This window comes from Emys orbicularis, chromosome 24 (genome assembly GCF_028017835.1).
Source record: "Emys orbicularis isolate rEmyOrb1 chromosome 24, rEmyOrb1.hap1, whole genome shotgun sequence".
Classification (NCBI taxonomy): domain Eukaryota; kingdom Metazoa; phylum Chordata; order Testudines; family Emydidae; genus Emys; species Emys orbicularis.
This window is the reverse complement of record NC_088706.1, coordinates 10,844,404-10,867,608: the sequence shown is the minus strand read 5'-3', so window position 1 is coordinate 10,867,608 and position 23,205 is coordinate 10,844,404. Positions and strand designations below refer to the sequence as shown.

The window sequence follows — 23,205 nt, the reverse complement described above, 5'->3', positions numbered from 1 at the left end:
CCATTCGTTGGTGATGTGCTCTCTAGCTCACCCACAAGTTGTTGGGCTTGACGCACGAATCACCAAGTGAACTCCTCTGCCCGGTGACCTGCAGGAGGTCAGATTAGAGTCGACGATCATAATGGTCCCATAATACATTTTCTAATCCACGGATCTATAATCCCCATGTAAGGGTCCCATATTCCTTCCCCCCCATCTCAGGTGGCTGGAGCCTGGCACCATTGTTTGGCAGAGACAAGGAGCAGGAGAGCAGCAGCGGGTGCATGTGAAAGCGATCAGGCTATTTTCCTAGTCCCCGCAGCCCTTTAGGCCCACTCCCAGCTGGCTTTGTGGAGGGGAAAGTGGGAAGGTGGAAAATCAGCCATCTCCCCCCCCGCTGGCCTTTAACCCCAGGGCTTGCTGTGCTAGGCAAATCCACCCCAAGAGGTGCTGTGTTGATCCGGGCTTCCCTTCCTTGCACCTTGCATTGGGGTGAGCGAGCCCCTGGCTAGCCACGGCCGGGCTCCTCTCTCTGCCTCTGTCCAGTGCTGGCAGGCGGCTGTTTATGTGGTGGTGGAGCAGCGCAGGCCAGGTCTGCAGCAGCCAGGCTGCTGGCAGATGAGCAATAACACCATGACATCATTGTGTGAGTGGAGCCTCCCTAGAGAGGAGTGAGGGGTGGGGGCCGGAGGGGGGCAGGCGAGCCAGCGAGCTGGAGAGAGGAGCACAGAGCGCGCCCGGCGAGCACTCTAAAAGCACTTAGCCAGACACGCAGCGGCAGGGCATGCTAACGGAGCCCAAGTATGGGCGCTTTCGCAATGGCTCAGTGACGCCCTCGGAGGACCCAGCCATGAGCAGCAAGGTCGCGGCGGCCACCCCGGCCCCCTCGCCGCCCGCCTCCCTGGCCCACCCGTGCCCCCCGCTGGGCGAAGCTCGCTTGCCGGAGGAGCAGGAGGCCGTGACCACCTTCTGCATGCTGATCCCCAAGATTCCCCAGTGGAAGTTCTCCAGCCCCTCCGGCTTCCTGAGCCGCAGCCCTTCCAGTGCCAGCAAGGACCTGTCGTCCCCGGCTAAGCCCGGGGGCCCCGGAGAGGCAGGAGGTACCTCCTCCGGCCTGGCTGCTGTCCTGAGCGCCTGTGAGCCTGTCTGCCACTCTCCTTGTTCTCTGCAGGTGATGAACCGGTTCCGAGGAGGGGGAGGGAGGAAGGCGGCTCGGGTCGAGGGGGTCAAACTGGCCGGAGAGGAATGGAACCGGAAAGGTAGCTTCATCAATAAACCGGCGCAGGGCTGGCTCCATCCGGACGAACGGGTCCTGGGACCAGGGGTCTCCTACATCGTCAGGGTAAGCCCGTTTCTTTGGCCCCCCTTCCCCTCGGTGCCCACCACTGTCCCATGCTGACTGCATCTCTGCAGCTGGCATTGAATTGGGAGTCTGCTGCCGCGGCACTCGGATCCCTGGGATCCTCTGTCATTAGGGGCTGGCAGCCGGGAAGGGGAAAGGTGCCCCCAGCCATAGGTAGAGGGAAGTTTGGGATGATTTCCCTCCCCCCGTTCCCGAGAGTTTTCAAGGCTTCCTCATCCAAGTTCCCTCTGTTCAAGGTCTCAAAGCCCAGCCCGTCACCCTGCCCTGGGAGGGGTTCGTGTTACATCGTCAAAGGCCGTCGCCATGACACCACGGTAGCTGGGACGTAATTACGAGTTGGGCCCTTTGGGGCAACCTGGCCTTGCCCGGCCGATTGCACATGGTTTAAAACGAGCGCACTGCTGCTTAGCCAGCCTGAAACCGTACTCGGCTGCCAACAGCACTGAGACCTCGTCCTTCACTGGGCCAGGATCTCCAGCCACTGATTGATGAACTGAGCCCTGCGGTGGCGGGGGGTATTGTTACTCCTCCCCCCCCGTGCCAGAAATGGGGAAACTGAGGCACAAAGCGGGGACGGTCGCACAGTGACTCTGTGGTGAAGCGAGGAGCAGAATCCAGCTCTCCTGACTCCCAGCCCAGTGTGTCAACCCTAAGACCATCACCAAAGACCCACGGCCTCCTACTGCTCTCCTTCACCCCCGTTTGACACCACTGTCATGGACTTGGGTTAAATTCCCTGCTGTGCTACAGACTCCTTGGGTGAGTCACTTAGTCGAGCTTTGCCTCAGTTTCCCTGTCTATACATTGGGGATAATAGCCCTGCCCCGCCTCGCAGTGGGTTGTGAGGATAAATGCATCAAAGATAGGGAGGGGGTCAGTTACTATGGTGATGGGCTGGTTTCCAAAGGCTCGGTTGGGCCTGGCGCACCCTGCACTCTAACATACTCACAACCCCATCCCCCCAGAGGAAGCCACCGTGGGGCGGACACACCAGCAAGACACCCCCCCCCCCCCCGTGACTCCCATTCTTAAAACTGGGGCCTACGCCTGACTGTGGAAATGGTTTTGCTGCGGGGGAAGGGGGGTGTCCTAGTCTTCGTCTCCCATGCAAACGCCGCTGGGCCTGCTGCTGTGGTCTGGACCCAACACGACTCCACTGATTTCATTGCTCCTAGGCTCTGAGAGCCACCAGAGGAAACCTACCCAGCCTGCAGGCCAAAGGAGGCCCCTTGGGCCCATCTGTGCTGGCTGAGGTGGTAGCCAGATCTCCCCGCTGCTTTGCACGGGTGTAACTGCCGACATGAGGTCGGGCAGAATCAGGCCCTAGGGGTTAGTTGAGAAAGGAGAGAGATTTGCCTCCCCACTCCCTGAAAAGCACGAGCCAGCCTCCCCAGCAGGGTTTGGGGCATCCGTGGCACATTCTGGTGGGCCCCATTCACTCTCCGTCCAGCCTTGTTTGCCAGGAGCCCCTCACTCAGAGTGTCTATTCCCCAAAGGCCTCCCCCAGCCCCGGGCCCGCAGCTGGCTCCTGCAGCATTCACAGAAAGACGCCGCTTCGAAGCAGGCTGATGCTCCTCGACCAGGGGTTTACAAATCCCGGCCCAGACTCTCAAAGGAATTTAGGCAGCTCGGGCTCTTGAGCCCCCCCCACCCCGAGCTCCTGTGGCCAGCCCAAGTCTCCGCCTGAGCCACAACTTCCACACTGCTATTTTGAGCGCGCTAGCTCACGCAGAACTCGTGTGCATCTGTCCACCCGCGCTGGGAGGCTCGCGCCCAGCTGCAGTGCAGACAAACCCCATGGGCGTTAGGTGCCTAAATACCTCTGAGAACCTGGGCCCAAAGTCCTGATCTCCGGTCCGTCCACACAGCTAAGCGTGCAGGATCGGGACTGGAATAGCCAGACCGTGTAGACGCATTCATACACCAGAAAGCCAGGGGCTGGAAAGGCCGGTCTCCAGCAGGGGAGAGTCTGCTGCCACGGCACTGGAGGGGTCTTCCTGGCAAGGCCTTGTGGCAGCTGAGTGTCCTAAACAGGATGGGGAAGGTTCAGAAGACCCTCCTGTTTCCCAGTGCCTCTGGGGATACTGACTGGCCCTGCAGCTAGCCTGGACCCACCAGCGCAGTCTCTCCCCCTACCCCAGAGGTAGCTGGCTAGCAAGAGACAAGGGAGGAGGGGGAAGTTTAACAAACTTCTTCACAATGGGGGCCTCTGCTCTAGCCCTGAGATTGGGATCTGAGTTCAAATCCCCCAGGCTTCACAGGGGATGAATCTGGGCCCATCATAGAAATAGGGCCAGCCGTGAAGTTTGGATCCAGAGCTTTGGTTTAGGCCTATCTCCAGAGTTCCACACCCCTAGCCCAGGGAGTGATTTTGTGGAGTGGGTTTGATGTGGCCCACCTCTCCAGATGGTCTAGGGGTTAGAGCATGAAGATGGGAGGCAGGACTCCTGGGTTCTAGCCCCAGTTTTGGGAGGGGAATGGGGTCTAGTAGTTACAGCACCAGACTTGGAGCCAGGACTGTGGGGTTCCATTCAGATCTCTGCCACTGATTTGCTGCCTGATGTTGGGGGGGAAAAAATCACATCCCCTGTGCCTCCGTTTCCCCATCTGCAAAATGGGGATAATAATAAGTACCTACTTCCCAAAGGAGTTGTGAGGGTTCATTTGTGAAAGCCCTCTGAGATTCGGGGGGTGCCAGATGCTATGGAGGTCAGTCTCAACCACAGTGCTCTGAGCTCCAGGGTTGGAACTGAAAGGGTGAGACACTTGTAATTGCATTTGCTGATGGCATTTGGCTCCTTGTCTTATTCTCAATTAACTTGTGGTAATTTACAACTGCAGGCGAGATGGAGGAGCAGGGCAGCATGTCTCCGGTTAGCCTCTGTCTCTCTCCTCTCTCTGCCCCATCATAGATCATCAGATGTTTGATGTGTGGGACAGTGGTTGAGAGCTAACATGATTTAAAGGGAAATGCGCAGAGGTGAACTCCTTCAGTGCGGGCAGTTTTTACAGGAGCCATAGGAGGAGGTTGGCAGAAGGCAGAGAGAGGGGCGTGGAGTTGGGGACAGAGAGAGAAGAGAAGCATTGATAACAGTGCCTTTCCTTACCAAAGGATCCCAAAGCACTTGCTGTACAGCTCTCTTTGCCCACCACTCAAATGCAGCCATCGCTGGGGTGGAATTTAGCCACTACACTGCAGCGTAGAACAGGGAGCAAAGAAGTCGAAAGGGGATACCACGAGCTCCGACTAAAGTGAAGGCTTGAGGCTGCATAGGCTGAAAGCCTGCGCTAAAAGGGAAGGGGAGGCTGTAGGTTGGCAGCACATTTCCGTCTCCGCAGCAGCTGGAATGCCAGTGGGGGAGAGCACAGGGCAGGAGTCAAAGCTCAGGGGCGGGAAGAAGGGGGCATGGTCCAGTGGGTAAAGCACAGGCCTTGGAATCAGGAGATTCACAGAATTTAATGCCAGAAGGGAACATTATGAGAATCGCGCCTGACTCCTGTATAACAGGCCGGATTATGGGCCCCTAGCCCATAAGCTAGCTCTGCCACTGCCTTGCCAGGCAACCGAGGGCAAGTCACTTATGACACTGTCTCGTTGCCTCAGCTTCCTTCTTCTGCAAAATGGGGATAAAGACACTTATTTGCAGGGGCCTTGGGAGACTCAGACTTATTTGAAAAGTCTTTGTGGGGGGGAGGGGGTGTCCTGTGCTGGAGGGAGCCATCCAAGGGCAAAGTCCCATTATCCCCAGCACAAAAACTTTGGTGTATCCTCCTGCATCGGTTCCACCCCCCAGAGCTTAGAGTAGTGGCACATTAGAAGGCAGGACCATCAGTAGGGCACTGTCCTGTCTCCCCCCCCCCTTCTCCAACCTCCCCATAAGGCAGCACTTTGATGGGGAGCAAGCTGCTGCTTGGGCCTTGAAATGAAAGTAACTAGAGCTGGCAAAGACACCCCCCCCCCCCCCCGCTCTAAGGGGCAAATCAGCACAGTCAAGGCAGCTCTCCCAGTTTACACCAGCTGAGGCTCTGGCCCAGGTGTCCACCCATCAGAGAGAGGCCAGGATAAAGGTCCTGATCCTGAGACCAAGGAGCGTTGGGGTTGCTCAGAACCTCTTAGACTCAGCTCCTCCATCGCCCACGCAGCAGAGGATGTCCATTTTAATCACCGCTAGCAAGGGACAAGCAGGTGAGCGCTGCAGGAGGCAAGCACCTGGCGGGATGATCCGAGTGAATTTCTTTCCGGCCCTAAGCTTGCCGTGGCACTAATCAGCCGCCATACATTTTGCCTCCAGCGTTTTCTCCTGGAGCCCTGCCAAGCCCCATTAAACTGACCTCGCTGGCAGCGCCTGCTGGAAAGGCAGCTAATGCGCCATTGAAGAGTGGTGGGGGCTGGCAGGGGGGCAGAGCGACGTTCCCAGCTAGGGAGGAATTTCGTGGGTATCAGTCCGCTGTCTATCAGGTGTCTATGCTGCACAGAGCCCCATGGCAACTGGCACTAATTGGCCCCCTTGCTAGCCGCTTCAGCGGAGAAGCCAAGGCCTGACCGCAACGGAGACGGAGCTTGCTCTTAGAGGCAGGCTCCCTTCCAGCTCGGGGCTGAGGCCTGCCAAGTGGGTGGTGCGTGGGCAGTTTGCCCGGACGCTGTCTGCTCTGTCCCTGCTCGGTGCAGACAGAGGTGTCAGCCTGGCCCCCTTCTCCCTGGCACCGACATCCTCAAACTGTTCGAGGGGCCCGGTCGATCGGGAGAGTGAGTTATGAGCTCGGCCCGCTGAGGCGGGGCAGGATTAGCCTCTCACATGCTCTGGCTCAGTTTACCCCCCGCCCCCCTGCACTGCCGGTATGACCTGCCCCTCCCAGCCACGTCACTAGACAGCTCAGCCCTGCCCAGGGTAACAGAGTCCTATAGACAAAGTTCAGGAAAGCACAAAACAAAGGGACCTTTGCAGCAGCCAGGCTCAGCATCCCACCTCCTTCCTTCCAGGCTGGCCCCAGCTGCAACAGCCTCTCCCACTGCCCACTGGCGGGTACCGGGCTATGGTCCACCCAGGGGCTGCTTTTCTGGCCTCCCCAGAGAGTTCTGACATGCCCCCCAGCTGGGCAAAAGGGTGGGAGTCCGTACATGAAATGTGCTCAGAGACACAAAGCCTCGGAGATGCCCTCTCTCTGCACCCCTCGCTGGATTCCAGAGCCCGGGCTCCAGCCCAAGCCCGACTGCCTGCCCGACCCAAGGGTACGTCTACACTGCCCGACCCGGTGCCACGGGTCCTTCACTGCAGTGTAGACGTCCCCTTAGCCTTAGGGGGTACTCCTGGGCCTCTGCTCCATTCCTCACCTCAGGGCCTGGGAGCTTCTCTCTGCTGCCCCTGCTGCAGTTAGGTGAGGGGAAGCAGAGAGACTGACCTCTCCATGCCCTACCGCGGCAGGGTCATTCTGAACTCGCTACACCAACAACCCTCCCGCTAGTGACCCGTGCTGAGCCGCAGGCCCCCAGGGCTCCGAGAAGAGAGAGGGGCTGGTGAATTCCGTAAGCTGTCCGGGGTGAGCTAGCTCCCATCCCCCCCCTAACCTGGGGATCTGAGCAGCGCACTGCAGCCTGGCTGATTTCAACCCCTTTCTCTTCCAGTACATGGGCTGTATTGAAGTGCTGCGCTCCATGCGATCTCTTGACTTTAACACCCGGACGCAGGTTACCAGGTAAGCACCTCCGGGCTCCCTGCCCTGGACTTTCTGGGGTCCCCCCTGATTTCTAGATGAATGCACCAGCTTTCCAGAGATTCAAGGCTGAGAAAGCCTGTGGGATGGGTTCGTCTCCACCTGCCACCTCAGGTGCAGCACAGAGCTTGCAGTCCAGCCAACGGCCTGTCTGACCGCTGGCACCCACACCATCCCATAGCACAGATCACGGGCCCTAAGAGAACCCCCTGTCTGACCCATGGCACCCACACCATCCCATAGCACAGATCACGGGCCCTAAGAGAACCCCCTGTCTGACCCATGGCACCCACACCACCCCATAGCCCAGTGTGGGCCCTAAGGAACCCCCTGTCTAACCCCTCGTGCCCACACTGTGCCATAATACACAACATGGGCCCTAAAGGACAGCCTGTCTGACGCTCGGTACCCACGCCGTGCCATGGCACACAACACGGGCCCTAAGGGACCCCCCTGTCTGACCTGGCTCTCTCTGCCCTCCAGCTGGTCCGTGTTTAGAAGCAGGTGATGTACAGCCTCCCTCAGACCAGGCAGCTCACTAGTGTTCTGTGATGCTCACAGATCCGGACAGGTGGGCACGACCCCTCCACACTGTGGGGTCTCCTGATGGGGCGTCTCAGCAGAGAGGTCAAGGACCGGAATGGCTCAGGGCAAACACAGGGCAGGGGTGGGCTGTGGGTGCCAGACAGCATGGAGCGGGGGACATGGAAGCTGACTGTTGTCCTGGTCTGGGGGAGATGGCAGGCCTCCAGTCTTCAGGGCTGGCTCCCCTTCCCCGCCCCTCAGCTCCCCCAAACACCCCAGCTGAGAAATGCCCATGTGCCTTCCAAATAAAGCCACCAGCCGGCCCGGAGCACGCGGGGAAGGTACGTGGGAGGCAGATTCTGCTGCAGCGGCTGTCTGCAAACCAGACAGGTAGCAAGAGAAGCTGGGGGTGGGGGGGTAGAACTGCAGAGTCTCCTGCCTGCTGATGCGGATCGATAGGAGGCCGGGGAGAGGGAAGGAGCCTCCAGAGCCGATTGCCAGCCATGGCTTATTGATGGTCCTGTCCCCGCAGCGACGTGGGAGCAGAAGCAGCTCGCACTGGGGAGCAGGGAGAAGCGAGCAGAAGGAGGTTGAAGGCGCAGGGGGACATGCATGGAGGCGGAGTTGTGCAGCCCCCGTCCGAGTCCTGGGGATGGGGGATCAGGTCCTTGGGAGACGACCATGGGCTTGGGGAGCAAGCTGAGCTGCTCGCTGGGACTCAGGGCCCCTCCGGCTCCATGTAGCTTCTGCATGTCGGCAGAGCGCCATATTTACCCTACACCAGGGCCAGGGGACCAGCAAGCAGGACAAACGCTGCAGGCGCCCAAACGATGAGGCTGAACTGGGCCCCTTAAAAGTTGCCCGAGCGCAGCATCCCCGTGGTCTGGGATCCTGGAGGGAAGGCTCCGGTTTGGGGGGCTCTCACTCAGCTCGCTAACAAAGGAGGCCTTGGGAAGTGCCCCCAGCTCTGGGCCGTGGCCAGGGGGCTGCTCAGTGCCATGCAACGCGCCGCTGAGCCTGAGGCTTCTCAACCAGGCCGCCTAGCGTAGCGGCTGCAGGTGGGTGCATAGAGCAGGGGCATGGACGGATGGTTTTCACATGGCTTTGTGCCTTTGCGTTGCTGGGCCAGGCAGTGCCCCATTGCGACGGTGGCCCCAGTGGCACAAATACACCACCTTGATCCCACACTACCCCCTCCTCCTAGAGCCGGTTACTGGCCCTGGGACACTGGGGGGAGGTCTCTTGGGGAGGGGAGCACTGGCCGATTGACACTCAGAGGGAGGACCCTGAGCACCAAGGGTGTGGTGTTTAATTATTAAAGCCCTTAGCATGGAGAGAGCCAGAGAGAAAGGGCTGCTGGATGTCAGTGCAGGGTCCCCACAACAATCCCGCCCTCCCCCCTCTTTCCCAGCCGCAGGTGACGCGGACCAGCTGCCCCTGCCCCAACTGTCATTGCAAGGGTCCCTGGTGCGGCCCCCCCCAGACAACGCAGGAGGCAGCATTTTAGCAGCGGGGGTGGGGTTAGGTCCCACTGACCCGGTCTCGCCACTGGGACTGGAGGATTAACCCCAGCCTGCTTGATTCTTTGCTCGCAGGGAAGCCATCAACAGACTGTACGAGGCGGTGCCTGGGGTCAAAGGGGCCTGGAAGAAGAAGGTGGGTAACCGTGCCTTAGTTTCCCCATGTGTAAAACAGGGCTGATGATGCTGACTTAGCCCTGAGCGGACATGGCTAAGGGTTATTAAGACGGGTTCAGGTTCTGGGATCTCTCCCCCAGGATCCTCGGAGCCCTCTCCCCTGGGATCCCCCACTGTTGACCTGCGCAGAGCGGTTGTCTGCAGACAGGAAGCTGGACACTTCGCTGACTGTGCCTGGGCTGGTTCAGCTCAGCAGAGGTGCAGAAGCTTCCTGCACTGTCCCCCCCCCCCCATCGCCCCGTCTGGTTAGCTGAGCGCAGCACCCAGCGTTACCCCGGATCCTTTTCTCCTTCCCCAGGCACCCAACAAAGCCCTCTTCTCCATCCTGGGCAAGAACAACCTGCGCTTCGCTGGGATGAGCATCACTGTCAACATCTCCATCGACGGGCTCAACCTCATGATCCCCACCACCCGGCAGGTTAGTGCCCACCCAAGTGCTCCGATCGCTCCCCTGGGGCATGGAGATCTAGGACCAGTTGGGGCAGGGACAGAGGGGAGGTCGCTTGCACCTCCCCTATCCAGTGGTTGTGGAGACTCATGCAGCCCCTAGCACAGGTTAGAGCAGCCTTGAGACTGCTCTAAATTGTGCCACTGCTCTGGGGCCCGGGGCTAAATTCTGCTCTCAGCTTCACTGCTGTAAATCCAGCGTCATTCCCCCGAATGCAAAGGATCCACTCCGGGGAGACAGAGAGGTACCCCACACCTGTCCCTTTACAGGGGTGAGCCCAGCCCCTGGATCGGGGCCCCACCCAATTAGGGGATCAGCATATCTAGCTCTAGAGGGCGGGAGAGCAGCACCCTTGCTTATCCTCAGAGCACAAGGATAGAACAACTCAGGGTTACACAGGATGGGAAACTAGTGTCAGGGCAGGGATTAGAACTCAGGTGGGCCCAGCTGCCAGTCCTGTGCTCCAACCACTAGGCCATCCTTTGCTCTTGCAGTCCCCCATGTTGTTTTGTCCCCTTTAAACGGTCAGGCAAGCTGGTCAGGCTACACAGGGTGGCAACAATCTGGGAGCAGGGGAATTCCCGGGTGCAATCCGAGCAGGGAGGGGAAGCTGGCATTTCTGAACCAACCATGCTCACCAGCAGGAGGCTGGCGTGTCCATTCGACGAGCCGCAGCCTACACACCCTAGGCCAGGTGGGGTGGATACAGCCGGCCTAGCTCCGGCCCCATCCCAGCAGCAGAGGAAAGCCAGGACTGTTCCCAGAGCATTGACTTTCGGCGGGGGCTGGCGGCGGGTCGGTCCCCACCCTCCCCCCGTTTTATGGAGCCGCTGCGCTGAGCGATTCCAGAGCCTCTAGCGAAGAACTTTAATGCCTGCCTCTGTCCCCTGCAGATCATTGCCAACCACCACATGCAGTCCATCTCCTTCGCCTCGGGGGGAGACACGGTAAGGGCCGCCCCCGGCGCGCGGAGATAGAGGAGTTGCTAGCTCCCCGCGGCCCCTCTCCCTTCTGCATCTCCTCCTCCCCCTCCACATCACCCCCTTTCCATCCCTCTCTTCTCTCCCCCCTGCCTCAGTTTCTTTGGCCTCTGGTGGTGATCAATGGGCAGCAACAATCACACTGGCAGTGGACCAGCTTCTGCCTGCTGCAGCCTCAGTCCTGGGCACCGACAGCAGAGTGGGGGAAGGTCCCCACCTGGCTGGTATTTGACCGGCCTGGCTGGGGTTTTTTTTTTATGGCTTTGCCAGAAAAATAATTTAAACTGCCAGGGTTTTTGTGTCTGTGTGGTTTGTTTGTTTTTTAAAACCATGGGTGTGAAGCTATGCAGTATTCTCGCACAACGCTGGGACAGCTCATGTTAAAAGTGTCCGTGTCCAGCAAAAGATGCGGCCGTGTTCCCACTTCCATGGTTTAAGCGACAACAGAGCAAAATTGTTGCAAATACAGCAGCCGTCCGCCCACCGACACGCCACACACCCCGCACGGGGGTGTGAGAGAGGGTTTGAGCCATGTGGCAGTAAGGAGACCCGTGATGTTTATCAATCTTGTCTATAGGTGTCTTCTCTCTAGATACTATAAGTGGCTGTTGAAGGGGGCGGGGGGGAGGGCGTGTGCTGCAGAATTGCCTTGTGGTTGGGGTTGTGGCAGGCCTGCTTTGTGGGTGGGAGATTGCCAGTTTTTTTGCATTTCAAAGGTGGTAACCCTAGGCTGGGGGGGAGAAGGCAACTCCCCTCCCCCTCAACTTGTTTCCACCCCGAGAGCTCAGGGGTCCTGCCTGGCCTCTCTCCCTCTCCAGCGGGGTCTCGCAACAGCTCCTAAGCTCTGAGGAGAGAACAAAGAAGCAGGGAAAGGCCAGAGACAGCCAGAGAAACGCCTCTCTGGCCGGTTGGTTCGTCCAAGGCTCCCCCACAGAGTAGCATCTACCCCGTCCACAAAGCACTGACCTGCCATGCCTGGACTGACCAGAGGGGGGCGCTGCAGAGGGACACAAGCCGCTTCCTGGTCCCCATGTACCGAGTGCACTTGTCTGCCAGAACAAACCCCCTTCACAGAGCCTGACCCTGTAATGAGAGTCCATCCCTGCAGGCAACAGGCAATTTGCGTCTCCCCCCGCCCCGCCCCGCCACACACACACACACACACACACAAGGATTGGGGCCTGGACCCCTGCTTCTTTCACCCCCAAAGCCCAGCCACCCCCTACGTGAGCTCCTGCAGCTGCCAGGGGTAGTATGTCCTTTATCTCTTCTTTGGGCTGCAGCCACTAGAGGGCAGTCCTCCCTCAGTCAGCCCCAGGAAGCTGGTTCGTTACAGCACAGGCTGCCCACTGGGCACGACGGAGGGCAGATTGCCCTGGGGCAATTGGGTGAGTCCCAGCACCGGGGAACCCGGTCTCTGCAGCACTCCCAGGCCCTCACCAGCCGAGGAGGGAGTGTCTCAGAGCAGGGACCTACACCCATGTTACCTGGGGAAGGGGGATCTGCCAGCCGGGGGACTATGGCTCATGCCCCTTCATACCCAGGTTCATAGCCCTGCCTCAAGCCCCTCCGATCCTTAACCCACAGGCCAGATCCCGGGCCCCAGGAACGATAGCCATAAACCCCTTCCTTCCCTGACTCTCCCTTTCTCTCCAGGACATGACAGACTACGTGGCCTATGTGGCAAAGGATCCCATTAACCAAAGAGGTGAGCGGGGCAGAGGTGAGGGGACACACGGGGGTAACAAAGAGGGGTGGTAAGCAAGGAAGGATCAAGGCTAAACAGGAGACCCATACTGGCCAAAAATATGGAGAAGGGTTCTCCCCGCGCCACCCACCTCTTGTGCATTTATTGTGCAGAGTGTAACAGGGGAACTCACCGCCGGAGCGCCCCCTCATGCCAGCACGTGGCCTTGCAGGGATTCTTCCACTCTGGAGGCTCTTTTCCCCTGGATCTGCCACAGCTTCTCCCAGGGACAGCCCTGCTTCCGAGAGCCCCTCCATGAGGTTCTCCTGCCGGCTGCCGCCTGGGCCACAGCTTCCTTCCCCACCCCTTCTCTCTCAAGCCTTCTGATGAGGCCCAGGTGTTCGCCATGCAAACACCTGACCCCATTAGTCCCACCTCCTTAGGCTAGGGAGCAGTTAATTATGGCCCAGGCAAGACTGGCCCCATTTCACCTTAAAGGGGCCTGTTACCCCCATGGCAGGAAGGGACGGGGAAGAGCAGCTCACGGATGTTCCAGGAGGGATCCGTGGTCGTGGGGGCTAATAAAACGTAAGCTGGGGTCGGCTTGTCCGATTGGCTCCATCCTGCCACTGAAGAGGATGAGGAGGGTGGTGGCGGCGCCCGGTGGGTAAAAAGCTGAGCTGGGTCCAAGCTGGATTCGCTAGACCAGATTCCACCATGTTCAGGAAAAATGAACCTCAGCTCTGGACCACCCTGGTTCTGTGACCCTGAACCCCAGCCTGAAAGGCCGTCCATCTCCCACTGCCCCAGGCTGGCTCCTGGCTGGGACATGGCCCCTGGGGGGCTAGACTCCCATTTCGCAAGCGCTGCCATATGTCCCCCGGGGGCCTTGTGCACAGGCCGGATGCCCCGCCTGATGTGTCTGTGTCTCTCTCCCTGCCGGGCAGCCTGCCACATCCTGGAATGCTGTGACGGGCTGGCTCAGAGCATCATCAACACGGTGGGACAGGCCTTCGAGCTGCGCTTCAAGCAGTATCTGCACAGCCCCCCCAAGGTGGTGGTGCCGCCGGACAGGTAGGGGCGGGGAGAGACACGGGGCCTTTTGGTGCTGCTGGGGTTGCCCTGGCCAGACTGGGCCTGCTTTTATGCAGGTCTGCACCTTCTTACCTTATCCTGGGCAGCAATTCCCAAAGCTGGTCCAGGCAAATGAGGCCTTGCAGCCTTCTACCCCCATGTTCATCCATCCCTTACGCTGGCATCCCAGCCACTTCCTACTGCCCCCACCAGGTGCTCTCCAGACTCGGGGACAAGGTGGCGTTCACACTGCCAAGCCTTCACGGATCTGCTTTGCAGTCACCACCTGAGCAGGACCTGAGATGCTTCAAGCCCTCAGAAGGCCTGTTGGTGGAAGACCGGGACCGTCCTCTGCTTGGTGCATTGGGGTGTTGCCATTCTCTGCATCACAAGATACAGGGCCCTGCAGCAGGCTCCATACGCCTGTGGCTCTGGGGGCTGAGGTGCCCTGGCTGTGGGTTCTGTCGCAGTTATGGGTGTTAGGTCCAGCATGCTCTCAGTGCTAGGTGCTACCATGCCCTGGGTGCTCGATCATGAGATGCCCTGGGTGCTAGGTCTGGGGATGCTCTGGGTCTGGGTGCTCCAATGGCCTGGGGTGCAATGCCAGAGCTCTGAGTGTAGAGTCGCCATGGTTCTGGAGTCTAACCGCATTCCCTAACTCCCGTATTCTCTGTCACGCAGGGTAATGGGGACCGAGGAATCCGCGTGGGGCGACGAAGAGGAGACGGCCGAACACGACTACTACAACAGCATCCCGGGGAAGGAGCCTCCCCTGGGGGGACTCGTCGACTCTCGGCTCAGGCACGGGACGTTGCTGGGCCACGTGCACTCCCAGCCCTCCTGCGCCGGTCACTTCAGCCAGGTGAATCCTGCAGTCAGCATGCTTGGCGGTACAGCTTCCCCAATTCCCCCCAGCCCTACAACCTCCCCACCCCAAGGCTGCACCCACAACCTCCTGTGTTGAATCGAGCCTTTTCCCCCTGATGCTGACAGCTGGAAACCAAACTGGTTCTTGTCCGCATAGAGGACTCCTGCAGTGAGTGCCTGGTGCGGGGCCAGGCCTGGAGCTTCTTTGGAATAGCCTCTGGGGTCAGGGATGGAGGTTGGTCCATCAGGGAGAGCCCCATACAGGTCTACGGCCTCCTCTGGGGCTTGGGGGTTCTGTTGTCCAGCAGTAAAGTCCGTCCCAGCCTCTGAAGGCTGCGTGGGATTTTACCAAAAGCTCCACCCATTGAGTCATCAGTTCATTGTGTTTAAGGCCAGAAGGGACCATTCGATCCTCTGCACATCACAGGCCGCAACCCCCCAGGTGAACGTGCTACAGCCGTCAGGAGACTATAAACAATGGTGTGCAACAGGAGGGACGAAGGCGCACCAATCCCACGGCCCCTGCATTGGCAGTCACTAAACCCCTCGATCTCTCACAGGCTGGGTCACCCCGTTACACAGAGGAGGGAGCTGAAGCGTGCGGGGGTGAAGTGTGGAAGCATGGCTAGAGCTGGGTTTAGCACGAAGGGGTTTGTGGCTCTCTGACCCACGTGCTTGTAGACTGCACGGCCACTGCAGGGGCTCCGTGGGGAGACCTGCTGCACACTTCCATGAGCTGTGACCTCCAGGCTGTGTTTCTGGGCCTAGCAACGTTCTCCATTTGCCAGCAAGGGATGGAGGCCCTGAGGAGGCAGCGAGCAAAGCTGGGGTATCAGCTGTCCTCACACCTCCACCTAATGCATCTCCCTGTTCACTGCCTGGGTCTCCATATCACATGCCCACGTGTGGAGGGGAAACAAACCTCCTGCATCATGTGTGGTGCATGGACCGAGGTCTGATTCTTCTGCTTCACAGGTTGGATTTCCTGCCAGAAGAGACCAGAACAGCCACCCGGGCTCCCACTGGGACAGCGACGCTCCTGGTACGTGCTGCAGCTCGAAGGCGTCATTTAACCCAGGGACTTACGTCCCTGTGGGCACAGGAATGCATGGCCCAAGGACTCGCAAATGCCTGTGGTGGGACCCTCGGAGATGGGCATCCCTGTCCCTAGCTGCCCGGTTATGAGAAAACTAGCTGAGAACGATGCATGGAGCAGCTGCTTGGAGCGACGCCCCTTTTGCAAACCCGATCCTTTGGCATGAGTCACACAGCCTGGCACGTCGGCTGATCCTTCCGCACCATCACCACATGGACTCCAGGGGGAACTGTCAGGGGGTGGGGGGTGTTTCTGGTCACCAATGAGCTTGTCCCCGAGTCTCCCCTGGATGGTTCAGCAGCTGCTCCCACCAGAGACGATGTAGGAAGCTTGGTCGCCTGCTCCTCCCCTAGCGGGTCAGGGTGAAAGGGCCAAATACGGGGAGGTGAAAGGACCTAGGGGAAGGTGAGATCGGTGTAGGAGTGCGTGGCCAAGGAGAGGACAATCCTAAAGGGAGGAGCAATGGGGTGAAACTCAGCAGAGGGAAGTTCAGGCTGCACAGAGCAAGGAGAGCTTCCGAGCAGGGAGGAGTGTGTGAGGTGGAAATCACCTCCCCAGGGAAGCGGTGGGGGCCCCCATTGGTACAACTGGACAAGACACCAAAGGATAGATCACAGGGAGCGATCCTAGCATGGGCGGCGGGTACCATAGGCTGAGGGAGGCTGGGTCTCCCCAAACAGCCAGGCCCAGCTCTCCCCTCCTACTTTCCGCTCTGCGTGCGGCTCCAGTCCCCCAGTGCTGGCCCCGGGGCTGTGCTGCCCACTTTCCCGGTGCTCCGGGGGGCTAGCCTGAGGGGGAGGCTGGTAGCCGCAGTGATGGGGGGCTTTGGGCTCCGGCAGGCAGTCGAGGAAGAGGAGGTGGGGCCTCAGGCAGAAGGGGCGGGGCTGGGGGCTAGCCTCCCTCAGCCGGCGGTTCATGGATCCTGGGGTGGCAGGCCCGGCTCCTGTGGTTCCTTTGCACAGAGCCTACCGGCGCTCACTGCAGGGCACGGGTGTGTCTTCCAGGCCAGTCCTGCGACGGCTACCTCCAGGCAGACGGCCAGCCCCTCGGATGCCGCGACTACGAGGAGCACATGTACGTCAACACGCAGTGCCTGGACGGCTGGGAGCACGAGGCGAGCCCCCCCAAGGATCTCTTTGACATGAGTAAGACAGCAGCCTTGCTCAGCGTGAAGGGTGGGGGGAAGGTGCAGGAAGCCGTCAGGATTGCTGAAAGCCATGATCTCAGGCCCTGCTTTCCTCCCACTCCGGGGCAGGAGAGGAATCAGGTTCTCAGGAGGTCTCCCATTAAGGTGGCCAGACCTGAGCTTGCTTAGCTTGCATGCTCCTGCAGCCAGACCTGTCTGCTAGGAGCATACACCAGCAGTCTCTGTGTCCCGTCTGCATTTGAGAGGGGATGGGCCTTACCAGGAGGGGCGTTTTGTCCCCTGGTGTCAGGTGCTCCATGCAGCAGCCTCGCGCTTAGCCCTTGCCGTCCGGGCACCAGGCTGGAGCCCATGTCACACATGTCCTGCTGGGGAGCGGAGAGATTCCGCTCGCAGCTCTGTGATGAACTTTCCTCTCCCTGCATGAGGAGAGCTGCAGCGCCAGCCTGGTTGCCTTGTGAAAAGGTAGCATGCAAAGACCCCCCGGGGCCATCCAGCCTGGGGGAGATGAATGCTTCTCGGGGTCATCCAGCCCCACAAGCTGGTGTGGGGTCAGAGAGTTAGGCCAGCCAGCTCCTTGCAATGTCAAAGAGACGCCTGAGGCCTTCACCAAATGGCTCTCCTGTCAATAGTGCTGTCGCCATCTGGCACGTGTTTAACACTGCCCTCTCCTGGCGGTAGTCAGTATTGCTCAGCTATGAGTCCTAGACTCTGTACTGCTCATGGGACTCCAGTGGTAGGTGCCCGTGCTTTTGAATCAGAAGCCCCGTTCTACTCCTGTTTTAGCCTTGCGGCCTCAATATGCAGCAGAGCGACAGCCTAAAGAGCCAGGGATTCGTTACTGTACCCTGCTCTCTCCTGAGCTCAGATCCCTCAACAGACCGTAACGAATTTCCCCTCAACAGCCCTGTAAGGAGCAGGGACGCCTGTGTGACCCCATTTCACAGGTGAGGAGGCTGACTGAGCAAATAGAGCCCAGGACTCCTGCCACTTCCCTGCAAGGCCCCCGGCCCCTATGCTGAGGGGAGAGGCAGCAGCCTGCAGACTTGGGGTCCACATGGGAGCCAGCCCTGAGTGCATCCAGCTGAGAAGTCACATCGTCCCAAGGAGCTACAGACCCTGCGCTGCCCCTGGGGCTTGGCCAGCGCTCGTCGCTCCAACCCTGTCAGTGAGCGGCTCCCGTTTCCAGCCAGGAGCCGAAAGACACGAACCAACCCACCCACCCCAAGCGCCAGCTAGGGAAGGAGGAAGGGCTCCGAATCTTTTCTGAGGGGGACACCGCTGAGCAGCCGTGGACTGAATCGCCGGGGCCGCGGCCGCGCTGAATGCGAGATGCAAAAAGCGACTCGCCCTCCGCCGTGTCCTCGTGCTCTGCCGGATGCGGGCGAGCATGAGAGGGAGGCCGGGGATTTGTTTAGCCAGCGCCCCCTCGGCTGACATGCCCAGAAAACACAGGGGCAGAGGAACAGACATCCAGCCGCGCCAGGCTTCTGCCTTTCACAGGGGCTTGGGAGTATCATTAGCATCCAACTTCAGTAATGCACGTGCCTAACCAACAGGTGACTGGCTGGCTAGTTTAGACCTGCCCGGAGCCCTCATCTCTGGAGGGTCTGAGCATTTCATCAGCTTTAGCCTCCTAACCCCTCATCAGAGGCAGGGCAGGGCTATTAACCCCTGTTACAAATGAGAACTGAAGTCTAGAGATGGAGAACCACGGGCCCCGGAGGGAAAGCAGAGACTCAGACCTAGATCTCCGGAGTGCTAGGTTCACATGGAACCCCTGGGCTGTCCTTCCACTCCGGGGCAGCCCCTCCCTGCAGTCCTCCTGTCCTTACAGGGTACGTCTACACTGCAAAACCGTGGCAGTGAGTCTCTGAGTCTGGGTCAGCGGATTCAGGCTCGCCCTACGGGGCTAGAAATAGCAGTGTAGCCACGGCTCGAGCCCGGCCTCTGAGGCCCACCCCCCACTCCGGGTTTCAGCCGCAGCCCGAAGATCTACGTGGCTATTTTGATCCCCGTGAGCCTTAGTCTGTTGAGACTCGCGGCTGCGGGTTGGGTTGGTATTTTTTTGCAGTGTAGACGTACCCACAGTCAGGCCTGGGCTTCAGACCCCTGCTGAATCGGGGCCCGTCGCGCTGGGCTGTTCGTCCCCTTGTGGCATTTCACCTCATCGCTTTGGTTGGGCCTAGGTGGTGATTTCCAGGGGTTTAGCCGTGCTACAGAGCCCAGTTCCTCAGACGCAAGGAGGGGAGACTCCTTCTCTGTCCCAGGAAAGCCCATCAAACCACTCCACTGCACACGCGTCTCCTTGGAGAAGGAGGAGAGACCACAGCACATGTGGCAGACGTTCCCCGTGTCACCTAGTGCACCACCGGAAGGTGCTCAGGCTGCGGTGAGGGGCACGGAGTAAGCACCTCACTAGAACAGAAGAGTGGGACTTGCCTTTGGCCTTTGGCTCAAGGCCTTTAAAAGAGCCAGCCCAGGTCCAGCAACGGGGGAATTCTTCCCAGCCCCAGCTGGCAGTCGGTCTGGGGACTGGGAGCCCTGTGACGTGATCCCGGCTAGGGTAGCTGCCAGGGCCTGTCCCCTCCTTGCTTTATATTCTTGGCTTCTTGCAGGGCCTTTCGAAGACGCCCTAAAGCTGCACGAGTCTACGGTGGCTGGCGGGGCCAGCCCTCCCCTTGAGGACCAGTGGCCCAGCCCGCCCACCCGGAAGGCTCCCGTCGCCCCCACGGAAGAGCAGCTGAAGCGGGAGCCCTGGTACCACGGGAAGATGAGCCGGCGAGACGCCGAGAAGCTGCTGCAGATGGACGGGGACTTCCTGGTGAGGGACAGCATCACCAACCCCGGGCAGTACGTCCTGACGGGCATGAACGGCGGGCAGCCCAAGCACCTACTGCTGGTGGATCCCGAGGGTGTGGTAAGGACCTGGCTGGGCTCCCCAAACTCAGCCCGAATGTCCTTGACGGGCACCCCACCAGCCTCCTCTCTGGGTGGAGCACTACCTGCCCACTCCCCGGCCCCCGCCTGACCCCCACCCCCTTCCCCGTTATGTTGCTCCAGGTGAGGACCAAGGACGTCCTGTTCGAGAGCATCAGTCACCTGATCAACTACCACCTGCAGAACGAGCAGCCCATTGTGGCGGCGGAGAGCGAGCTGCACCTGAGGCAGGTGGTGAAGAGGAAGCAGTGACGGCTGGGTGCGTCCCCCTGGTAGGGGCCTACAAGGGGCAGGCAGGAGACCAGGGGGCCTGATTCCCTCCTGCCCTCGCCCCCGTCGGAGCAGTGGGGAATTGGCCCGCCCCCTCTCTCCTCTGTGCGGGTGACCCAGCGGGGACAGACCCGGTATCCACTGCCTCTTGGGCTGGGCTAACGGGGGTCGCTGGGAGTGAGACGCCCCCTGAGCATGCTGGGCCCCTGACGCTGTGATCCCTGACAGCAATCTCCTTTCTCTCTGGCCCAGAGCCCACCGGGGACCTGGCTCTGTGCCCAGAGCGCCTGCCCAAGGAGGAGAGGGGAGCCAGGTGAAAAAGACAAGTGGATGCCACAGACAGAAAGCCCTGCCCCCCTTCCCTAAGCAGCACCCACATCCCCCTCTGCTCCTTCTCCTCCTCCACCCAGTGCCACAGTCACCCTTTCTCTTTCCCCAGGGGACTGTTTTCCCTCCCCTCCCCAAACAGCTTCCTCTTTCCCTCTCCCTTCCACTTGCGGCCACGCTCCCCCCTTCTCTCCCCTCCTCTGGACTCGCGCCACCTTCCCTCTTGCCTATGGATGGCTGTCACTCGCCTACAGGCAGCCACCTGCCCATTCGTGTTCTCTCTCCCACCTCCACCAGTGGAGTGCTGTCACATTCCCCCTCTCTCTCCTCTAGCCCTGTGCCATCTTCCGTCTCTCTCTTTCTCTCTCTCTCTCCTACAGACTGTTGCTACATCCCCTCTTTCCCTCTTAGCTGCAGGCTGCTGCCACAACCCACGCCGACTTTTTCATTCTTCCTCCTATCCTGGGATGGAGGCGATGTATTTATCCTACACGTGCCGACGAAACTCCGACTGGGACGTTAGCACGGCTCTCCCCACCATCCCCACCAAGGAGCCCGGAGGACACAAACAGAGCTCAGCTCTTTGCCGCGTACGTCCCACCAGGAGCACACATACAACAGATCAAACCTACCCCCGACTTCTTAGACTAGTAGTTAATTAAAGCAAATGAATTGTGAGCAGGGAGCTGTGCTCGGAGAGCTGCTTGTAACCCCGGCTGGGCGCGGACTGTGGTCTAGTGGCCTAAGCGCGGTGCTGGGTGCCAGGACACCTGAGCTCTTTGCCTCCACCTCTGCTGCTGACTGGCTGGGTGACCTTGGGCAAGTTGCTTTGCCGCTCTGTGCCTCAGTTTCTCCATCTGTAAAATGGGGAGGATGATATTGACCGACCTACCTCGCAGGGGGTGCTGTGGGGAGGAGTTAGCTAAAGCTGGTGTGGCCTTCTGAGTGCTAAATAGCATCCAGCTCAGCTGTTAGCTTTAGTCGCTGCTAGAGATCATCAGAGGGGTAGGGAACCCCCTTTGGAGGTATAATTGGGTGTGTCGGGAGGGGTCAGAAGCACAAGGCCCCATTCCCATCTGCAAGGAGAATAGGAGCCTCTTCCCCATCTCCCAAAACCTCCCAAGCCAACCCATTACAGTAACAGCTGCTTAGACTCCACTTTGCAGCCCTGACGGGACAATCCTGTAATTACGTTATCTGGCTGAGATGGCCCATTATTAGGGAAACAACGTCAGATCTTATCAGCACTCTGCTTATTGAATCAGGACGTGAGGACAGACCTTTGGACCTTGGGAGAGAGGACAAAGAGCGACACAAGCGAGGGTGTGGCCGTCCCACCGCTGGGACACATCTCTCCTCCTGCACAGCTACCCAGGAGGTGACTTCGGTGTCCACTTGGCTTCTGCCCCGCTTCAGAGCCTCAGCTCCTAGTACCTAGCCCGGGTCACGGCACTGCCCCTCCGCTCTGGCTGGGGTAGCCAGGTGCCTGCTTCCTTTGGATGGTGGAAGATGGGACCTTCCCCAGAGCTTAAGCTTTGGAGACTCACCAAGCACCTGCTATGCAAAGCTCACAGCTCCTTCAAGGCCAGCTGCTCCCAAGAGGCATCGCTGCAGGAGATGCCAGAGTCATCTTCCAGCAGGGGTCCCTGCTCTTTGGAAGCTCCCATCTCCTCCAGTCCCACCCCAGCCGGCATTACAAGAGAGGACAATGGAAAGATACCTTCTCCAGCAAGGTGGGTCTTGCTCTTCTCAGGCACACGGGTCCGTGTCACTTTGTAGCAGGATTTTACAGGTTACCCGGCGCTGGGACCCAAGGTGAGAATTCCACTGAACGGCTGCAGCCTTTTAAACGCTAGACAGCGATTGTCTCTCCACCGCGCCGGCATTCGGGGAAGCGTCTGACACGCAGCGAGGGGTTCGCTGGTTTGAATACGTTTCTAATTAAATGTGGAAATGATCAAACGGCCTGAGCGTGATCTTGCCTCTGCTTGACAGACCCCGGCGCAGCATGCGCCCTGGGGGAAGAGATGAACAGAGCCATCTGCCTCTGCTCTGGTGTAGGACAGCTGCTGCTCCTTGCAAACAGCCGCTCAGGTGAAAGCAGGCCATGACAGGTCCACCCCTGGCTCCTGTGCCACCGTGGGGCGACTTTCATATACTATCCCCTGATCCTCCAGCTGGTCCAGACACTGAAGTTACCTAATGGCAGCATAAGCTCCCGAGGGGTTGGTCCCTATGGCCCGTTCTCTCCTTGGCCTCATTGCCAACAGGGGGTTGGGAGGCGTATCCCTCAAGGCTGCCCTACCCGGGATTGAACTGGGGTCCTCCAGAACTAAAGGCATGAGCAGCTACAGCTTGAACTAACGAGCCAAGCTGCCCCAGCGGGGGCTGTAAGAGACTCGTATGCTCTGCAGATCAGGCACCGAGGGGTACACGCAACACACGGGTTTCACGTGCTGGGTCCTCCAGACCACCTAGCCAAGCAGACACTTTGTTTGTAACGCCCCCCCAGAATTCCGCTCCCCGCCCGCCCCCCTACACACTCCCGAGCTCCTGATTTCTAAAGGGGCTTCCAGCAGATTGAGCCCAGCACCAGTCCTCGCCTCCTTGATCCTGGGCATCGCTGAAATTAAGAGGGAGCCCCCCCCCCCCCCCCGTTGGAATCCAGGGTTGGATTCTGGATTCTCACTGGAGCTGGGGGTGCCTAGACCATTAGAGAGAGCTCAGCTGTGACATCTGCAGCTGGATCCAGGGTTTGAGCTCAGCCCAGGACAGAGAATGGGGAGGCGCTGTGGATTTCAGACCCCTACCCGGGCTCAGATTCTCAGACCCGCACCCCCATTGACAACGTCGGAGTGTTTGGATCTAAGGTGGAAAGAGTTAGCTCAGGGCCATCTGCAGGGACATGGGAGCTTGGTCACGTCACGTGCATTTGTTAAAGTCTGTATTGTGGTAGCCCCGGCAGCTCCGGGCCTGGAGCGGGACCCCCTTGCGCTAGGCGCTGTACAAACAAAAAGACAATTCCTGCCCCACAGAGCTTGCAGGCAGGATTGGTCCCAGCTATATATTATCCAGCCTCTAGATCTGGTTTAGATT

At 59.5% G+C, this 23,205-nt stretch overlaps 1 protein-coding gene across 1 annotated transcript; it reads left to right on the top strand.

Moving 5' to 3' along the window:
* The first annotated feature begins 763 nt into the window (after positions 1–763).
* Positions 764–19,764, top strand: SHC2 (SHC adaptor protein 2). Its single transcript, XM_065422137.1, has 12 exons — positions 764–1,321; positions 6,966–7,036; positions 9,175–9,235; positions 9,575–9,694; positions 10,618–10,671; positions 12,361–12,412; positions 13,339–13,465; positions 14,147–14,327; positions 15,308–15,374; positions 16,433–16,573; positions 19,191–19,492; positions 19,636–19,764. The coding sequence occupies exons 1-12, from the start codon at positions 764–766 to the stop codon at positions 19,762–19,764; spliced, it is 1,863 nt and encodes a 620-aa protein (XP_065278209.1).
* Positions 19,765–23,205: the final 3,441 nt, after the last annotated feature.

Coding starts and splice junctions, on each gene's coding strand:
- SHC2 (XM_065422137.1), top strand. CDS start 764: ATGCTAACGGAGCCCAAGTATGGGCGCTTTCGCAATGGCTCAGTGACG. Junction 9,236..9,574: donor AAGGGGCCTGGAAGAAGAAG/GTGGGTAACCGT, acceptor CTCCTTCCCCAG/GCACCCAACAAAGCCCTCTT. Junction 12,413..13,338: donor GGATCCCATTAACCAAAGAG/GTGAGCGGGGCA, acceptor CCTGCCGGGCAG/CCTGCCACATCCTGGAATGC.